Source organism: Liolophura sinensis, chromosome 6 (genome assembly GCF_032854445.1).
Source record: "Liolophura sinensis isolate JHLJ2023 chromosome 6, CUHK_Ljap_v2, whole genome shotgun sequence".
Lineage (NCBI taxonomy): Eukaryota > Metazoa > Mollusca > Polyplacophora > Chitonida > Chitonidae > Liolophura > Liolophura sinensis.
In genome coordinates, this window is record NC_088300.1 from 55,259,794 (window position 1) to 55,278,557 (window position 18,764).

At 38.2% G+C, this 18,764-nt stretch overlaps 1 protein-coding gene across 2 annotated transcripts in view; it reads right to left on the reverse strand.

Annotated features, from left to right (window-relative positions):
- LOC135466189 (C2 domain-containing protein 5-like) overlaps window positions 1–18,764 on the reverse strand; it is a 30,442-nt gene that overhangs the window by 9,964 nt on the left and 1,714 nt on the right. The window contains exons 4-22 of one of the 2 annotated variants that reach the window (XM_064743574.1): window positions 18,597–18,637; window positions 18,272–18,405; window positions 17,757–17,852; window positions 17,334–17,489; window positions 16,419–16,479; window positions 15,589–15,711; window positions 12,802–12,998; window positions 11,170–11,264; window positions 10,780–10,888; window positions 10,363–10,477; window positions 9,853–10,053; window positions 8,695–8,802; window positions 8,309–8,398; window positions 7,314–7,371; window positions 6,827–6,880; window positions 6,544–6,618; window positions 5,407–5,475; window positions 4,993–5,091; window positions 60–167 (exon numbers count right to left, since the gene is read on the reverse strand). In XM_064743574.1, coding sequence (XP_064599644.1) covers window positions 60–167; window positions 4,993–5,091; window positions 5,407–5,475; window positions 6,544–6,618; window positions 6,827–6,880; window positions 7,314–7,371; window positions 8,309–8,398; window positions 8,695–8,802; window positions 9,853–10,053; window positions 10,363–10,477; window positions 10,780–10,888; window positions 11,170–11,264; window positions 12,802–12,998; window positions 15,589–15,711; window positions 16,419–16,479; window positions 17,334–17,489; window positions 17,757–17,852; window positions 18,272–18,405; window positions 18,597–18,637 — 1,989 coding nt within the window. Of the gene's footprint in view, window positions 1–59; window positions 168–4,992; window positions 5,092–5,406; window positions 5,476–6,543; window positions 6,619–6,826; window positions 6,881–7,313; window positions 7,372–8,308; window positions 8,399–8,694; window positions 8,803–9,852; window positions 10,054–10,362; window positions 10,478–10,779; window positions 10,889–11,169; window positions 11,265–12,801; window positions 13,170–15,588; window positions 15,712–16,418; window positions 16,480–17,333; window positions 17,490–17,756; window positions 17,853–18,271; window positions 18,406–18,596; window positions 18,638–18,764 lie in introns of both variants that reach the window. The other variant, XM_064743572.1, reaches the window with a different exon arrangement.

The window sequence follows — 18,764 nt, forward strand, 5'->3', positions numbered from 1 at the left end:
CCTTGCTGCCAAAAATCCCATGTCTGTGTACCATACCATGGAGTCACAGTGATCCTCACCTCTAAAACAAAAGCATCTTTACTGCCGAATGACAGCTCCAGATCTGACTGTTCCTCATCACTGTCATCAGTCAGGGTGCTGCTTGGGCTCCTCTGACAAAAATAGTCCTTACAACACAAAAAAAAACACAAAATACATATAAAGAATTCTGCAGATTCATAACTTCGTTACAACTGATAAGCAGTTTCTATTTATATATTTAATTGACCTTTTAAGCCATATTCATTTAAGCATTATGGTGGGAGGAAACTGGACAGAGCCCAAGGGAAATGAACTTATACATGTACACACGTACAACTGTAGAGATAAATAACTTTCATAGGAGTTCATATGAGAAAGGAGAATTCTTCTTTGTTGACTGATTAAGTGTTATAATTACATCATTCCAAACAATCTTTTAGTGGTGCATGTGTGATGGCAGACATAGCCAGTGGAAACCCAAAACAGATATTAGGCACCATAAGTATAAAGTACAGTGTACGTGCAAATTAACTTTTTGAACCAATTCGGTTTTACTGTTCTGGGACATTATGGAATTTAGATCAGACTTCATAATGCCATGTACTGTGGGACTTTTATCTGTATGAGTGGTTTGCTAATTTATATCACAATATTATACAGATCAACATGCAAAACCTATAATCTGAAAAAGGACAAGTTTTTTCCTTAACTTTGCAGTTTTACTCAAATAAAAAACTGCTTTCATCAGAAAATTTGACATTACCACAGCATATTAAGGCAACAGTGAACAACTATCAATATTTATCTGTGCTCAGGAATTGAGAGGGAGTGGGTGGGGGGGGGGGGGTGGAGACATAAAAATCTGTAAAACATCTGTTGCAAAGACTCTCACTGCAAACAGTGTATTAAAATCATAACAGTTGACAAAATTAGAAGGACTACACATACAGCTGTGCTACCTGTGAACATTATTGATAGATCACCAAGAAAACATGTTAAGACAGGCTGTACCATGATTCAACTGACTGATCATGGTGTACCATAGTTGTGATCAGCATTATCTATAGGGTCATGCCTGAGATCCCTTAGCTGACATCTTGAGCTGTCATGCACCACTAAACTGACAAAAAAACATCACCCTGACCAAAGTGGCAATATGTGGATATATACACACATTTTCCTTGACAATCTCAATGACTTTTCTTCTAGATTTTAAAACAGCCTTTGAAAATGGTTTCTAATAAGCACTGACCACTTTAATTAAATAAACATAAAGTAATTCCTCAAAAGCTGATCTCAGTTTACAACCAAGTAGTGCTGTCACTGGGGTCTGACTTTTCTGTACTTGTTTAAACACTCGCAGTAAAGTGTTTACTCTGCCAGGAGTGGTGACAAACAAAATCGCCTACCAGCACTGACTGAATGTGACTGGCTTGAAAGACATGTCTCTTCACTGAAGGCTGAGGCAATCACACATGAGCACACACTGTCTATCCAAGGAGAATCTACAGGTAAATACTTCATGTGAGTACTTATATAGAACTCCAGCATTCTATTACATATTAAACACCGATCATCACTGATTAGAACATTTTCGCTTCAGTTTTATTTCTGTTAGGTTTAAGTACATTTTTATTTTGGTAGATTTATACTTTCATTTATATCTTTAGTTTTGAATTCCATGAAAAAAAAAAGACGACTTACATGTACTTGTATCCCCACAAGTAGAGTCTGTCTACCAGATGCTCCAAGTCACTAAATTCTTATGTAAATAGTAGTATTAGCATACTTGTGTTATCAAATGAAAATTGTGACTACAATCTTATTATTTGCAGTCTCACACATCACATCATGACAGACTTAAGAGCAGCAGCTTGTAGAGGTGACATACTGGAGCTCCAGATTCTATTGGACGATGGTCAAGATTTTCACTCCAGTGACAGGGTCAGTAAACTGTCAATACCATGTTATGGAGAGACAGTACACATGTAGCGTGGTGTCATGATGTTAAAATTTTAATGCTCATTACAGTTTAGTGTTTGATTCTTTAACTTTTAATCCCTTTATGCTGACATCCACAAAAGAGTAAACGCAAACAATACGAGAAATTTTACAGACATACCGTTACACATTCAAGACTTGTAATTGTTCAAGACCATTCCACTGATGGTAGGCACAAGTTTTGTCACTACTAAACAATCCCTGAGAATTTACATCAGCAGTTCTTCCCTTTCTGTTCTCTTGACACTGTTCAATGACACCAGATTGCCTACATGAAGCTCATTAAGTGTTCAACTGATTCTGAGATCGGATGAAAACTTATGTTTAAATCCATGATTTCTTCTTAAATCCATTATTTTGCTGCAAATGAACAGTGATCAACTTTGCATTTTTGTAGCCTGGAAACTGCCAGTTGTTACAGGAATATAGCTTAGTTGATTAAAATGTTTTATCAACACTTATGTATCATTATTCACAGAATGGAGACACAGCTCTACATTTGGCTGCATTTGAGGGTCATCTGCCTATTGTCCAGGAACTTATTCAGATAGGGTCAGAAGTGAATGCCAAAAACAGGGTATAGTAAAGTTCATTTGTATGTAAACACTTGTGGCACAGCCTTGCTTGAAATAATTTAGAAAAAAAATTGGCTTAAATTAGGATCTTTAATACTGTGATATTCTTTTTTATCATCTTTACCATTCTACACACATATCATGTCGTAAATATTACAGGCAAAAGCCAACAAAATATGGAAATTCATTCATCTTTTTTTATAATATAAAATCATTGTTGGACAGCCATACGTGCAGTTAAATACTGTTAATAATTTATAGCAATTTGACTTTTATACTGGTGGAAAGTATTGAGCAACAGGTGGAGTTGCAGATAGTATACATGCCTGAAGCAGTCAAAGATGTACCAGTACAATGTATATAACTGGTTACATGTACACTGTTTTTCTTGTTTTTGTCAGAATGGCCAGACAGCTTTACATCTGTCTGCCATCAGAGGTCACACAGATATTGTGATGGAGCTATTACATTCAGGTGGAGAAAGGTCAGCTCAGACAAAGGTAAGGCATGTTAGTAAAATTACAATCAAGCTTATTAAAGTCCAGGATTTGTGTCACTCACTGATTATTATATACTGAATGCTGTCTAATTTGGCACTAAAGAATGTAGTCTGAAGAGATCTGCTTTCAGGTAGTACATAATGTGTGCACCTCTGAACACTGAAATAACACAGCTCTCAGAAAAAGCCTTTGAAAATCAAATTAAGTAATGCACCATGATCAACCATGCCATAACTGAGAAGAGATGTACTGTAATTTATGACCGGTCAGCTGAAACACAACCTCAGCAATGTACATGTAGTCAAAGCAGCTTGTGAACTAATATTGTTTTCTCATAAGCATAAGCTAACAATTACTCTGATATCATTGTATCTAACCTGATCCATATGGTCCTTACATGCTGATACCATTGTATCCAGCATGATCCCTATGGTCCTTACATGCTGATATCATTGTATCCCGCCTGATCCCTATGGTCCTTACATGCTGATATCATTGTATCTAGCCTGATCTCTATGGTCCTTACATGCTGATGTCATTGTATCCAGCCTGATCCCTATGGTCCCTATATGTATTTTATTCTAGCTCGTGTGTAGTGCTAGCTGGTATGTACCTGGTAATATTAAGTCACCCAGCTGGCAGAACTTAACATTTGGAATAAAGTGTATATTTTACAAGGCTGTACATCACACAAACTTTAAAACATGAGATGGCAACAGATTTAGTACACTCAATAAGTTTGAATTTATTCTCACTGGTGGTTGGGCAATATATGCATATTTACTCTAACTCGCTTTAGTACAGTGGGATGAGTGCCCTTCACCTGGCCTCGCATAATGGTCACCTGGATGTAGTGAAGCTGTTACTCGAGACGGGAGGGGACGATACTCTGGACGATGTGAGTACATGCACTAGTATACCAGACCTATGTGAGGCAGTCAGTCAACACATAGGATAAATCCAGCAATAAAAACTTTAAAACTAGAGTGCTTCTTTCAAGAATCTGTCATGTTATGCCTCAAAAACATATTTATAATGACTGCCCAAATCAATGAGGGTGCCAAACTCATTCCACTGTTGTCTTTCTAGATAGGAAAGCCTGCAAGATTCTATAGTACATCTGAAGACATTCGTGAAGCTTTCAGCAAACACGAGCACACTGAAAAGATGATGAATAAAGAAATTCCGCAGCCAACATTTGGTGATGACAAGATGGAAAGCACAAGAACTACAGCTGACAGGGGGTCGACACTGACTACTGACATGACACTGCTTACAACAGCTAAAATTCACAGTAACAGTCTCATGGTATCTAAAACATTTCTAGATTTCCCTGAAGGCAAACGACGGAGAAGTCGATCTCACTCACTGGAGAAAATAAAATACCTCCACGAGAAAGAAAAGAGTGCTGAAGAAATTCCACCCTTTGAGAGACCAACCAGTAAAATCAAAAGAAGAAGGAGTCGATCTCACTCAGTCCACAAAGTGAAGCCCTCAGAAACTGAAAGTGAAACTAAGCTATTGTCCCGTCCTCAACCAATCCAAATAGAGGAGAGTGAAGAGATCCAGGAGCTGGAGGTGACCAAGGGAAGACCACTGAGGAAAGAGCCTAAGACTGCTACTGAGTTACCTCCCCTCACTAACCCAACTGTTATACCCAGGAAAAAGCAAACGACAAAAGGCAAACCCAAGAACAGTCATGTCCTTATAGACAAAAAGTTTCAATTCTCTGAGAAGCATAAACAACGAATGAAAGAGAGCGTGTTTGACAGATTGGCTAAAAAGTAAATAATATCAACAGTCCAACAAACAACCAATGTAGTTGAATTACAGCAAGATCTTATTTTTATTTTCAATGTAACGACAAAATCATGTGAATGAGAACAAAAACTCACAGTGTTCTGAATCTCAAATCGCTCTTTATTTTTCTGTATGGTGTGAACAAGTCTCTTCTGCAGCTCTGCCACATCTGAAATGTCCTCTTCATTTGTTCCCTGTTCACAGAGGCAAATTAAATAATACAAAAATCATTTGGTTCTGTTTAATGAAAGTCTTCAACGAATGCAAGACTGTCTTGTCGAAGACTCGTCAGCATATTCATGTTGATTTACGGGAACATATCTGATGTCTACAGGCCTATTTCATTTGCCACAATCATCACACAATAATACCATCTTTCACCCATCTTGCCCTTTCAAGCTAGTTTTGACAAGTCAAATTTTAATACAATCATTTACACATAAATCAATTTATTTATGAACACTAAATACAATACCGGTACTTCATAATTCCATAGAATGGCAAATTACCTTGGCCTGGCTTGTGACTTTTGGAATGTGTGGTGATGGCAGAGGAGCAATGAATACAGCCGTGGCACTCTGAAATACACAGTCAGCATGAATTATTGTAGTTATAAGTTATGAACACAACAATTTCATTATTTAAGATTTGATTGTAATAATTTTTAGATTTATTGGGGTATAAAAAAACTGCTGTGCAAACTGTATGAATTCCCGCAGCAGTTTATACAAAAGTTTACACAGCCTTTTTTTCGTTTAAACCCCAATAACCCTACAAAATATTAGAGTCAATTCTTATAATTTTACTTTCATTCCAAACTGTGATAAACGTTAGCCATTTGTGTTGAAGAAGAAAAGCTGCAGATTTTATGAATGAGATTCTTTGGGCCATTGAAAATGGTGATCAAAGTTCTATCGTTACTAAATGTCAAGTGCCCAGCAAGCAAAATGATGGGGCAAAGTTTACATGTCATTTCAAAAAAGAATCGCAAGTAACTTAACATTTAGGCACTATATGGTGAAATCTGAAAGAACAATTAGCCCAGAATGAGTTGAATTTATTTTGTGAGAAGAATTTTCCTGATGACTGTATTGGATACGTATAGTTGTAATACATGGAAGATATCTCACTATCTCAATCTTACTGGTTATCCAAACCAACTGTGTGTATTTTAGACATCAGCTGGAAATTGATTTTTGATCAAATTGGTTTATTTTGGTGACGTCACTCACTCTCGGCTGCGCACAGCATGCACTTCACTGCACTTCCCTGTCCAAGCCAACTTGTGATCAAGCTCATGCTGAGGTAGGCACAATTGCTTTAACAGTCTTAATTCCTCCCAGACTAAGCACAGATTTTGTTCTGATTCTTCTTTGTGTGAATGTGATTATAATACACATGAAAGCTGATATATTTAATACATAATTAAATTATACATATACTGTGAAACGCATGTCAGTGTACTTGTCTGTTATGAAGAAATGTTTTCAGCTTCGAATCAGACTGCAGTCAATTCATAATTTTCGGTATAAATGCAAACCAAAAGAACAGATTATACGCTTTGTTCTTCTAAACAATTCCACACTATCCTACAGCAGGTCACAGTACAACCACATTTTTATTGATCTGATAAGCATTTCACTTACTGCTAAAGCTACCAGTCGAGCCTCCCCTATTGTAACCTGAACTCTCAGCCCAAACAATCCATTCATCCCTCGAAGCTGTTGAAGAAAACAAAAAAAAAAAACTGGACAGAGCAACACACCGAAATTTTTTAGGATTTCAAAATGTTCAACTTTGAATAATCTGAAGATTTAATAATCCCAAGGATTCAATGGAAACATAATGTTCTATTGTGTTAATGTAAAAATCAATGGAGACTTCCTTCATTTAGAGGAAACAGGATATTAGAGGACAGAATTGACCTACCTTAAGCTTGCTCATCAGCTGATTATGCACTTCGTATTCCATGAAGGGTAAAATCTGCAAAATCAGAACTGACTTTAATCTTGGTCAACATCCTGTATTTCACCTTACCTTGGGTGTGTAAAAATGCACTTTCAGAAGAGAATCAAGGACACAAAATGATTCTTTAGATGCCAATACTTTAGTTTTTCTGAGAAGAAATTACTCAAACTTCACAAAAAAACTGTTAAGAGGAACTATAAATGTGGATAAATCAATTAGAATTCAGCAGAACTTGTCTCTTGGAAAATGCTTGGAAATGTATTTTTCAGAAGCGTGTGAGTTTTTTATATTTTTATTTTTTTTTTTTTAAATATACAGTAATAAGATGATGAAGACTTGTCAGAATTAGTTCAAGTCATTAGGAATGAACTGAAGAGGCAAATGTACACCAATATCTTCATACATTCATTCAATGTTCTGTTTTCAATTTAACACAGTAAGCACCTACATCACTGATTTCTCGCGCATTTGCCTCTCCCTTTGCGTCTTTCTTGTCACGACATATCCTGTTGAGAAAATTAAACTCTGTTATTCATAGTTAATTTAACACCGAGGAAATAATTAGCACATTAAAAGCACATCATAATTAGATTAACATTTGCACTAAAATATCAACAGGAGTTGACAGTTTTGTATCTTCTTCACACAAGATGTTGAGAGACTATGGAAATATGTTCTGAACACAAAATATCCCTTGTCCCAGGGCTCTTGCGATAGGAATGAGAATAATTTCTGCAGACAGTCCAAGAATGCTTGTTCAGTGGGGTCCTATCTACCATGAGAGTATAACAAAGCATGCCAAGGTCCTCCAGAATAGAGCAGCCAGAGGTATTCAGTGTTTCCAGGCTGGAACACCACCAACAATGCGTGTCTCGCAGCCACTAAAAGATTTATTTGATTAGTGTTTTCCATTATACTCAAGGATATTTAAGTTACATGATGGCATCAGTGTGGGATGGCATCGAGCAGAGGCCAGGGGAAACCCACGAACGTTCGCCGGTTGATGTCAGGCTCTCCAATGTACAATACGAGAGGAAGCCAGCATATGACCTGAACTTGATCTCTCACCGATCACATTAGCAAGAGGCTCCTGGCTCACTGTGCTGTTCTAGCATGTTAACTACCTGGGCATGGAGGTCATGTCACTAATAGAGACTAAAGGATCATCTTAACCACAAGACCCACCCCACTATCTTGTGTTATGTTTTAGTTCTGGAGATATAAAGCCAACTGAGGTATGGACAGGAGAGCAAATGGAAAGACTGCATATATTAGATGATAATATCTATCAATTTTTCTCAAGTCTAGAGTGAGAACCATACAGCATAAAGAATTGAAATTTGTCTCATCATATGTATAATTTGTTTTGATGTCTATCTGTATGAAATGTTTTTCCAAAAAAAATGTAGTTCTATAATTCTATAATCATTCAGATGATCTTACCTTGCTTGTATTAAACATCCTTTGCCCATCACCTGTAGCTCTGGGGGAGGGTTGATTGTGTTAAACAACACATCTGGTACTTTCTTCTTCCTTAAAATGGTCATTTTTAATTATAAATTATATAAGGAAACAACAGAAACTGTAACAAACAGGACAATGCTAAATTTTATTTCTGACAGTCACAAAACTCAAAAAATGATAAGCAAACCTTTTTAATTAAAAATTCACGCCATAAGCTCATAGCAACTTAACTATCATGATAGCATTTCTAACATGTGTACACCCATAGATTTACTGAAAATTAAATCGGGATTTAACATTTTACCCTGCTATAGTCTGCACCCAACCTGTGTGGTTATTACTGAGGCATCAATGGATCAGCTTACCTGCAAATGGCACACATGGTCAGGTTGACTGGGAAAGGAGCAGTTGAAGGTTTGTAGGGCACATGACACAGGGAACAGTTATAACACGGGTAACCATCTTCTGTGACACTGGATACATATAACAGTGATTCATAAAATCAAAATAATGAGTACATAAACCATAGAAAGCCTGCTTCTTAATATATTTTCAGATTTAGTGAGAAGCATTTGTCATTAAATTCAGATTTAATGCATATAAAATATTTGTAAGACTTTCAAATAGCACGAGTTGCTAGCAGCTGACAACCTTGATATGGTTGGTAACCTCTCTCTGGTATTAATAATCTCATTTTCACTGTGGTTTCATGTAAGATGCCTACATGTAGTGTGCCAAGTTTTTTTCTCCCTTACCCCAGTTGAGATGCCTGGTTAACCAGGTCTTTGTCTGTCATACCCTAGTTGAGATGCCTGGTTAACCAGGTCTTTGTCCCTCATACCCTAGTTGAGATGCCTGGTTAACCAGGTTTATGTGTCTCCTACTCTGGTTGAGATGCCTGGTTAATCAGGTTTTTGTCTCTCTTACCCTAGTTGAGATGCCTGGTTAACCAGGTTTATGTGTCTCTTACCCTGGTCGACAGGTCTGGTTAACCAGGTTTTTGTCTCTCTTACCCTGCTTGACAGGCCTGGTTAACCAGGTTTTTGTCTCTCTTACCATGGCTGACAGGCCTGGTTTACCAGATTTATGTCTTTTATGCTGGTTGACAGGCCTGTTTTACGAGGTTTATGTGTCACTTACCCTGGTTGACAGGTCAGGTTAGCCAGGTTTATGTGACTCTTACCCTGGTTGACAGTCCTGGTTTACCAGGTTTATGTCTCTTACCCTGGTTGACAGGTCAGGTTAGCCAGGTTTATGTCTTTCTTACCCTGGTTGACAGACCTGGTTGGCCAGGTTTATGTCTCTCTTACCATGGCTGACAGGCCTGGTTTACCAGGTTTGTGTCTCTCTTACCCTGGTTGACAGGCCTGGTTAGCCAGGTTTATGTCTCTTACCCTCGGTGACAGGTCAGGTCAGCCAGGGTTATGTCTCTCTTACCCTAGCTGACAGGCCTGGTTGGCCAGGTTTATGTCTCTCTTACCATGGCTGACAGGCCTGGTTTACCAGTTTTGTGTCTCTCTTACCATGGTTGACAGGCCTGGTTAGCCAGGTTTATGTCCACGTAGAGCCTCTTTTCCTTGTCCTTCTCTTTGGTATTCTCATACTGAGATCTGTCCAGAGACACATTCAGGCTACAGGGGGTCCTGCTTGTACACAGCTCACCATCCATCTTCAGGTTCACCTTGGCAGCCGTTCCCATGGCTGAGAGCACAATGATCTCATCACTATAACACAAAAGAATTTATAAAACTTGGCATTTTCAGATCTGTGTTTATACAAAACTTTAATATTCCTCTCTGGAAACACCTTTAGAATTACAGTATCAGTGAACTACACCAGCACCAGTGACACACTGGACATGCTGCAGATTTGTGTTTCACAGCCAGAATTTTATCCATTATATCACTATTACCTCAAACTACTGACGTCTAAACTTCAGCAAGAAACTTGCGTAATCATCTTTGTAATCAGGAATCCACAGATCAGTAAATGTAACTGCACAATGAGAAAGAAGTTTTCAAAACCTCTCTTACCAAATGCTGGTTTGCTCACTGTAGCCAAGGACAGCATGGCAGCCCATGGCTCTAGTGTGGGAGCGAATCTCTGTCCTTAGCTCTGTCCACCAGGCATCCCTGGTCTCTGGCTCATCTAGGAACACAAAACCAAACCACTTCATTTGTAAAGACACATTCAAAGTATATGTAAGAATTACAGTAGAGTGTTGTCAACTTTCTCCTTTGCCAGCAAGAAGTTGGGTAGACCCCAAAAACTTGCTCCTCATTTACTCTCTACTGATGAGATGTGATGTCAGACGTAACTGAGTCTCACATCAGCTGTTGTCACTTGCCTTAATACTGTAGTGACTTGACGTTAAATAACTTGTGACAGTATGACATCTGCCTGATGTTTATTTTTTTTAAGAATGTTCAGTGTGATAAATGTAAGCTTACCTGGATTGTGTATTCTGTCCAACAGTTTAACAGATCTGGCAGAGACCACCCCTCCCAGGTGAACAATAAAACCAGGTGGGAAACTCTTCATTGTAAAGAATGGGTACTCCTGAAAGATGCATAATAATAATTATTATTAAAACCAGTAAATCGCCCAGAAAACTTTACTGGGCAAGGTTTACTGGGCAAAAACAGTTAGTAACTCCATCTTGATTTCTTCATCAGAAGCCCAGACTACAAATAAACTTGGGTGGGCAAAGAAAACATTTTTACCACCACAGACATCCCTCTTCCCCTAGCTTCCCCCACTCCCACTTCTTAGAAAAATTCAGCTGTTTTCAATCTTATTTTCTTACTTCCTCAGGTACATGTACACTGTTAGATACATACCAGCATCTCAATGGTTTGTTGTTGAACCTGAGGCTTGAAGTTAGCAGCCCTGGCAGCTCCTCCACTGCCTCCACTGCTGCCTCCTGCACTACCACCTGTAACAGTAAGGTGAGAGAGTAAAAAAGCTAAATACATAACTACACTACACTACAGCCTCCTGCCCTCCCACCTGTAAGAGTAAGGTGAGAGAGTGAAAAAGCTAAATACATGTCTATATTACACTACTGCCTCCTGCACTACCACCTGTAACAGTAAGGTGAGAGAGTGAAGCGGCTAAATACATGACTACACTACTGCCCCCTGCCCTAGGACCTGTAACAGTAAAGTTAGAAAGTGAAAAAGCTAAATACATGACTACACTACACTACTGCCTCCTGCACTACCACCTGTAACAGTAAGGTGAGAGAGTGAAGCGGCTAAATGCATGACTACACTACTGCCCCCTGCCCTAGGACCTGTAACAGTAAAGTTAGAAAGTGAAAAAAATTAAATACATGGCTACACTACACTATTGCCTCCTGCACTACCACCTGTAACAGTAAGGTGAGAGAGTGAAGCGGCTAAATACATGACTACACTACTGCCCCCTGCCCTAGGACCTGTAACAGTAAAGTTAGAAAGTGAAAAAGCTAAATACATGACTACACTACACTACTGCCTCCTGCACTACCACCTGTAACAGTAAGGTGAGAGAGTGAAGCGGCTAAATGCATGACTACACTACTGCCCCCTGCCCTAGGACCTGTAACAGTAAAGTTAGAAAGTGAAAAAAATTAAATACATGGCTACACTACACTATTGCCTCCTGCACTACCACCTGTAACAGTAAGGTGAGAGAGTGAAGCGGCTAAATACATGACTACACTACTGCCCCCTGCCCTAGGACCTGTAACAGTAAAGTTAGAAAGTGAAAAAGCTAAATACATGACTACACTACACTACTGCCTCCTGCACTACCACCTGTAACAGTAAGGTGAGAGAGTGAAGCGGCTAAATACATGACTACACTACTGCCCCCTGCCCTAGGACCTGTAACAGTAAAGTTAGAAAGTGAAAAAAATTAAATACATGGCTACACTACACTATTGCCTCCTACACTAACACCTGTAACAGTAAGATGGGAAAGTAAAATGCATAGATACATGACTATACTTAACAAATGCCTCCTGCACTACTACTGTAACAGTAAACTGAGAAAGTGAAACCAGTAGATACATGACTACATTACTGTTTCCTGTAACTATCACGAGTAACAGTATTCATGATTTGACTGGTGTTTTACACCATACTCAAGTATAACCCGTGACAGTAAGGTGAGAGGGTGAAATGGCTAAATACATCACTACACTACACTACTGCTTTCTGCACTATCTGCAAGACTATAAGGAGACATACCTACATCTCCTGATCATACATTTCACAAAGGTCTGTTCATAACAAAATTTGAAATGCTTTAACAACATTTTCGCACTAGATAAAGTCTCACTTCTCCAAGTCACTGTGACTACAGGTCCCTGTCTAGCTCATGAACACACTTACCTTTAGGTGAGCGTCCGAGTCCGAGATTAAAACTACCTAACTTCTCCATGTCGCTTCACTACATCTTACTGTCTAGCTCATCAACACGCTTACCTTTAGGTGGTGTGCTGATGTCCGAGTCTGAAGACCGTCTCTGCATGGGCATCCCTACCCTGCCGGGTGAGGTGGACATCTTGACAGAGGACTGCTGGTGGAAGGGCTGGGGTTGTGTCCCTTGGGCCGACCCAGATGCCGGTTGTGGATTGTGCGGAGGTGAGGAGTTGGCCACTGTGGCTTCTGGTAAAGGAGAGCTAGAAGGAAAACGAAAAGCAGTTTGGCTGAAGGCTGATGGGCTGAGTGGTGGGGCAGAGGCAACGGACCAGTGTTTGAGTGGGGAGGCGGCTGGAGATACAGACAGCTGACTCATTTCCACCCCCATTTTTGCCAAGGTCTGCGGGAAAGCAAAGTGGGTGTGACGCGTGCTGAAACAAGAAAATGAAGCCAAGTTGGAATATTTTTTTGCAAACAAATTGATAAAAGCATACAAAAATGAAGCCAAAATCACGAAATATAAACCAGAATGAAGAGAAGTTATTTTGCAACAAGACAGTTCCCTTAACATATCAATATCATCCCACCATAAACCTTTAAAGATTACTTTATCTCCCAAAGCTGAACTCAGTGATTTTATACAGGTAAAATTTAAAAAGAAAAAAAATATGCTTAAAGCTGTATGTTTTCATTTGTAAAGAAAGTGGGACAAAAACTTTACAGTTTTCATCTTGGTCTCAAGACAACTGCATCTAATTTTAAATTAGATTTTGCTACAAACTATATTACACCTACATGTATGTCTACACATGCTTGGAAAGTATGTAGTATACACTAGTAACTAATGCAGATTTCTTTTACATCTTATGGCAATGAAAACAGAAATTTTGTATGAACAGTGGGAGAATAGGGCCATGACGGTGTAGAGTAGGGGTGCAGTCATAATCACGTGGCAAATGAGGACAGGTAATGTGTTACAATGCTTGCGGCTTCAGCGTGGGGTACATGCTGTTACTACCATGGGTTTGCCATTGGGTTCAATGATAATAACACAAATCCAAATTTAACAAAAACACACCATCATGCATGTTACTGGTAACTGTTGGTGTAAAACTGAGCTTTATATCCAGCATAACCATTTTTAATAATACAGCAGTGAGGAATACTTCATTACAACACAAAACAAAATGGGCTTATAGCTAGATGAACATGCGAATCCATTCCAACACAAAACTGTTGCTATATTCAACAAATGAATATTAATCCATATTAAAGATGTTATTTACAAAACACTTAAATCTGTTTAGTAAGAATTACTAGTATTAATGAAAACATACACACACAAAGAAACAAAAAAAAAAAAAAAAATAATAATAATAGCCAAGGTGACCTGTTTCAACATGCAAATAATTCTTCCTGAACGTATTGAAGTATAACAATATAAAACATGGATGGTAATTATTAGTACAGACAGAAACAACATTCTATGCACTGAACACTACTAATACAACATTTAAGTTGTACAATGTAAATGCTGTGCTAAATCAAGTCACACCATACTGTTACTTACCACAAAAAAATTTACTTCGTGATTTTCTGAATGTGATAAAAATATCTACCACAGATTGGGGTTGCATATACATGTTGTACATTGGGGACAGGAGGTATATTGTTGTCGAGGTTAAATACTGATATTTATCACCGAGACTAAAAACGTACATAGTATTTATTTCAAGACCATAGTTTTAATGCAATCATATATGCATACCATGGCAAGAAAGTAAACGTAATCAGAACTTAGTTTCAAATCAGAAATTAAAAGTTTAAGGTAAAACAGTTTAAAATTTTAAAAATAAACCACATGTGTATGTAAAAATGCTACTAAATGTTTCACCTCATCATCTTTATTCTAAATTTACAGTTTTATATATAAATTTACTGTTAATTTAAGTGAATATCTGACTATTAGTACTATTTAAGAAATAAATCATGGTGCACGTTTTTGGACCAAAGTATCAGTATTTCTGCATGCTCACTTTTGGAAGTCTCATCTTTAATAAGGTATCACATAACCAGTGAGTGAGTGCTTAGAGTTTAACATCGTACTGAACAATTTTTCAGTCATACGACGACGAAGAAGTCATGTAATGTGCCTCCTTGTAGCAGGACGGATTTCCACCCCTCTTTTATCCAGTGCTGCTTAACTCAGACGACTTACTGAAGACAAGTAAGCTGTCCCACCTGATACATTATGCTGATACAGGTGGAGCAGTTGTTGAGCTATCCCCTTAATGCTGAACGCCAAGCAAGGAAGCTGGAACTGCATCTTTTAAGATCATAGGTGTGACCAGGACTGACCAAGATTGACACATAACAAGATGCTCAAGGTACATATAGTAGTATACTATATTAATGTCCTATTTTCACTGTGGGCAGAATAACACTAATACTTTGTTTTGTCTTCAAATGCACATGTCAGTTTCACATTCAATGTAGTGCTAATATTACAGTCATGTTATCATCTCCATGTATTAATATACATAGGCACAAGACCAATGCATAATTAATGTCATTACGTGGTAAACTATACATACATGTGCATATGTGACCCATATATAAAGCATTGCTCTCAATGCAGAAGTCAGATTATTTTGACGTATATGAGGCAAGACTTTAGCACAAGGGTGTTAGACCTTACAATCTTAAAATACTCTCTATTTACATCATCAGTGATGCTGCCATAATCAAGAATAATGTTATCCAGACAAAAAAATGCTGTACAATCTCCCAAAATGCATGTCACTTTTTATGCTGAGTTCATCTATGTACCTGCAGCACAGAAACACTTACTCTCTCAAGGGAGACAGGCCCAGTGGCGAGGACATCATGCCAATTCTGGCAATGTTTACAGCAGTTCCAATCCCACGCACAACAATCCCAGATTCTCCCTCTAAATCATAGCACTGCAGGTACCTGCAGAAACACAGAACAAATAAATAATACAATAAGGGGGAAACCTAAGTGTAACAAGCTACATTTCTGGTCTGAATATACTCAGACTGTACAGTAGGGATTATTATTTTTGCACATTATCTCTTATAACGGATATGTTGTCATTTACATAAAGGTAAACACTGAGCACAATCTGTAATTCTCAAAGTATGAACTGACCAAAGATATCTAGAAATACAGATGTTTTATGTCCTATCACCTTGAAGATGCAATCCAAGAAATACAGTAATACATAGAAAAAAGAAGTGTTTAGGACAAATGCCCTGGTAGTTTTGAGAACAAGTTTGGCCTGCAATTAGATTTTTTATCCCCTAATTACCAAGCCACAAATTGGAAAACAAATGCAAGGTTAGATTGTGTCATCATGACAGAGAAGGTACATCGGTTGAAGAACACTTCTGCGGACAAATCCAACTGTTTCAACATGGAGAGGGGTTGCATGTGACATCATCACCCTCACAGAACAATAGCCAGGTAGCTATACTGGAGACCAGATTACATGGACTGGTATAGCCGCAGTAGGCAAATACAGCTGCCGGAAGTAGTTCATGCAACCCTTTTGATTGAGTAACTTAGCAAAATGACATAACGCCAATTGTTCCCCCATACTGAATTAACTGACATAAAGTTGTTCTTTTAGATGTTGATGTAATGACTGAATAACATACCCTATGACTGCATTACCACACATCTCCAGTACCTTCAAACCAATCTTTCGTTGAAGCTCTCCTGAAATATTAGCATCATTTAATTATACACACTGTACAATGTACATCAGATTCATTTCAACAGATTCAATATTAAAAGGTATATTACCACACTGATGACCAGATCAACTGAAAAAGAAAACTGCACAAGCACACACTTTCATCTGTATATTCATCAGGTCATTATTACATGTATTTATTTAAATAGAATAATACAAGCCATCATCATTTATTGTTTAGAATATCTTTTACAGATAAAAGAGTAAAATTTGCTAGAATTCCCACATCATCCCAACACCCAAACGCCCATGATTCTGCCCATCCACAGATGAGTGTCCCCACACAAAGCCGAAAACAAAAGCTGTGTATTGTCAAAAGGGTGAGTAAAACAAAAGAGGTATATATAGAGAGAGATTATATATATATAGACAATAGAATAACAATTACGTTAAAGAAGAGCTGCAAAAAGTTTATGATCTTAAATGAATGTTATCAGATAAATAAATCAGTAAATAAAAAGTGATGATTTAGTTTATTTTCTGTGACTTGCCAGAAATAAACTACCCAGACCTGGACTGTCTATAATATGCTCAAAACACCATGGTTTGTTCCACTTGGATTTTGGAATGCCATGATAGTTTATTTGTCTCACCAAAAACTGCTACATTTTGCATGTTACATGTACAATGAACCATAGTAAAGATTTATATTAAAAATACCTATGAATTATTTTCACAAATAAAATTTCGAGAATTTTATTCAAAAACAAGAGAATACTGCAGACAATTTTTTGGGCAAAACCTGGAGGCACTGCAGTTGGACTTAACTAAATTCAGTAAAAGCAAACAATGTTGTAAAACACGAAAACATATTTACCAGAGAGTTTTGAGAAGAGCCTCTGCCTGGCTTCATTGGAAGCCCTGGGGGTCCTGATACGATCTATCCACTGATACTCTGGGTCGTCATTGACAACCAGCTCCTCCACAAATCCCAGGGTGTGCTGTAGTTTATAACCAAATGGTACAGCAGCAGCTAAAAGAAAAGGACGTCGGATATCAGTAACTCTGGTAGACAGAGTGAGAGACATGTTTAATGGCAGAAGATGGTAAACTACAATGTACTCATGCCAAGGGTAATCAGGTTTCTAATTACTACTAAGTTCCATGCCCGTTATACAGAATTCATAAAAGCATGATCTTAGGCAAAAAGTAAGAACATATTACAGCTAAAGACTGTAGTTTGTGAAGATAGTTTACCGATATCATGTTCACTATATGTAAAATGTTACCAGTGACTTACTACTGAAGAACTGGACCCCACAAGAAGACTGTCTGAAGCGGTTGAAATCACTGAAGAGGTCCACCTTCACCATGACACACAGCTCCCCTCGTATGCCTGGAACATCATGAGCATAAATCAATACAACTTTCACTCACACCTAAGACACTTTCTATACATGTACCATGTATACCTCAGCTCGAGATCTCCAAACCCATGGCCAAACACCACCACACTAACGCTCTAACCTTTGAGCTTCCCAGTGTAGCATTCTTATATGGCTCATTGCTCCAGATTGTGTAAATGCTCTATTAAAAAACTTCCAAATGCAGATCAGAACAACAGTGTAACTGTATTTTATTGGCCAAGTGCTTCTCCTACAGATCAACCGTGAGAGCAAACAATCATACTTTCTGCAGGATGCATGAATTAGCCGATGTACTTTGTAAACTGCATCCAAACATGACTTTCCACACAGCCGTAAAGCAATTAAATTACTGCAAAACTGCCTCAAGCAGGATGATGGAATCACTTACCCTGCATGGTGTCATAGATGGGAAACCATCCATTGATCATGCCGGGTGCCTCATCTTTGGTCAACAGTGGGTTGAGATCAATGTACACCTTACCAATAGCATCATGGGCACTGTATGTGTCATAGTCCAGAACTCTGTAACAATAGAGGGCTGGCATATATGTCATTATCACTCTAGCATAACAACAGCTTGTCCGAACACAGAAAGCAATTTATTTCTTGTACATGGCTTGGAACAAAATCTCAGACTGTACATGTATCTAAATTTTACACTCAAAAATCAATGCATTACAAGGCATGGAAATGTAGTTTAGCCACATACACACCTGAGCTGCAGAGGTTCATCTTGGAGTTCTTCATCCTCTACCTGTCAAACACAAACATTTATTGTTTGAAAAAACACAGAAGGCTCCATTTATTTATTTGATTGGTGTTTTTACGTCACTCTCAAGAGTATCTTCAGGTTGCTGGAATACCTTCCCACACATAGCCGT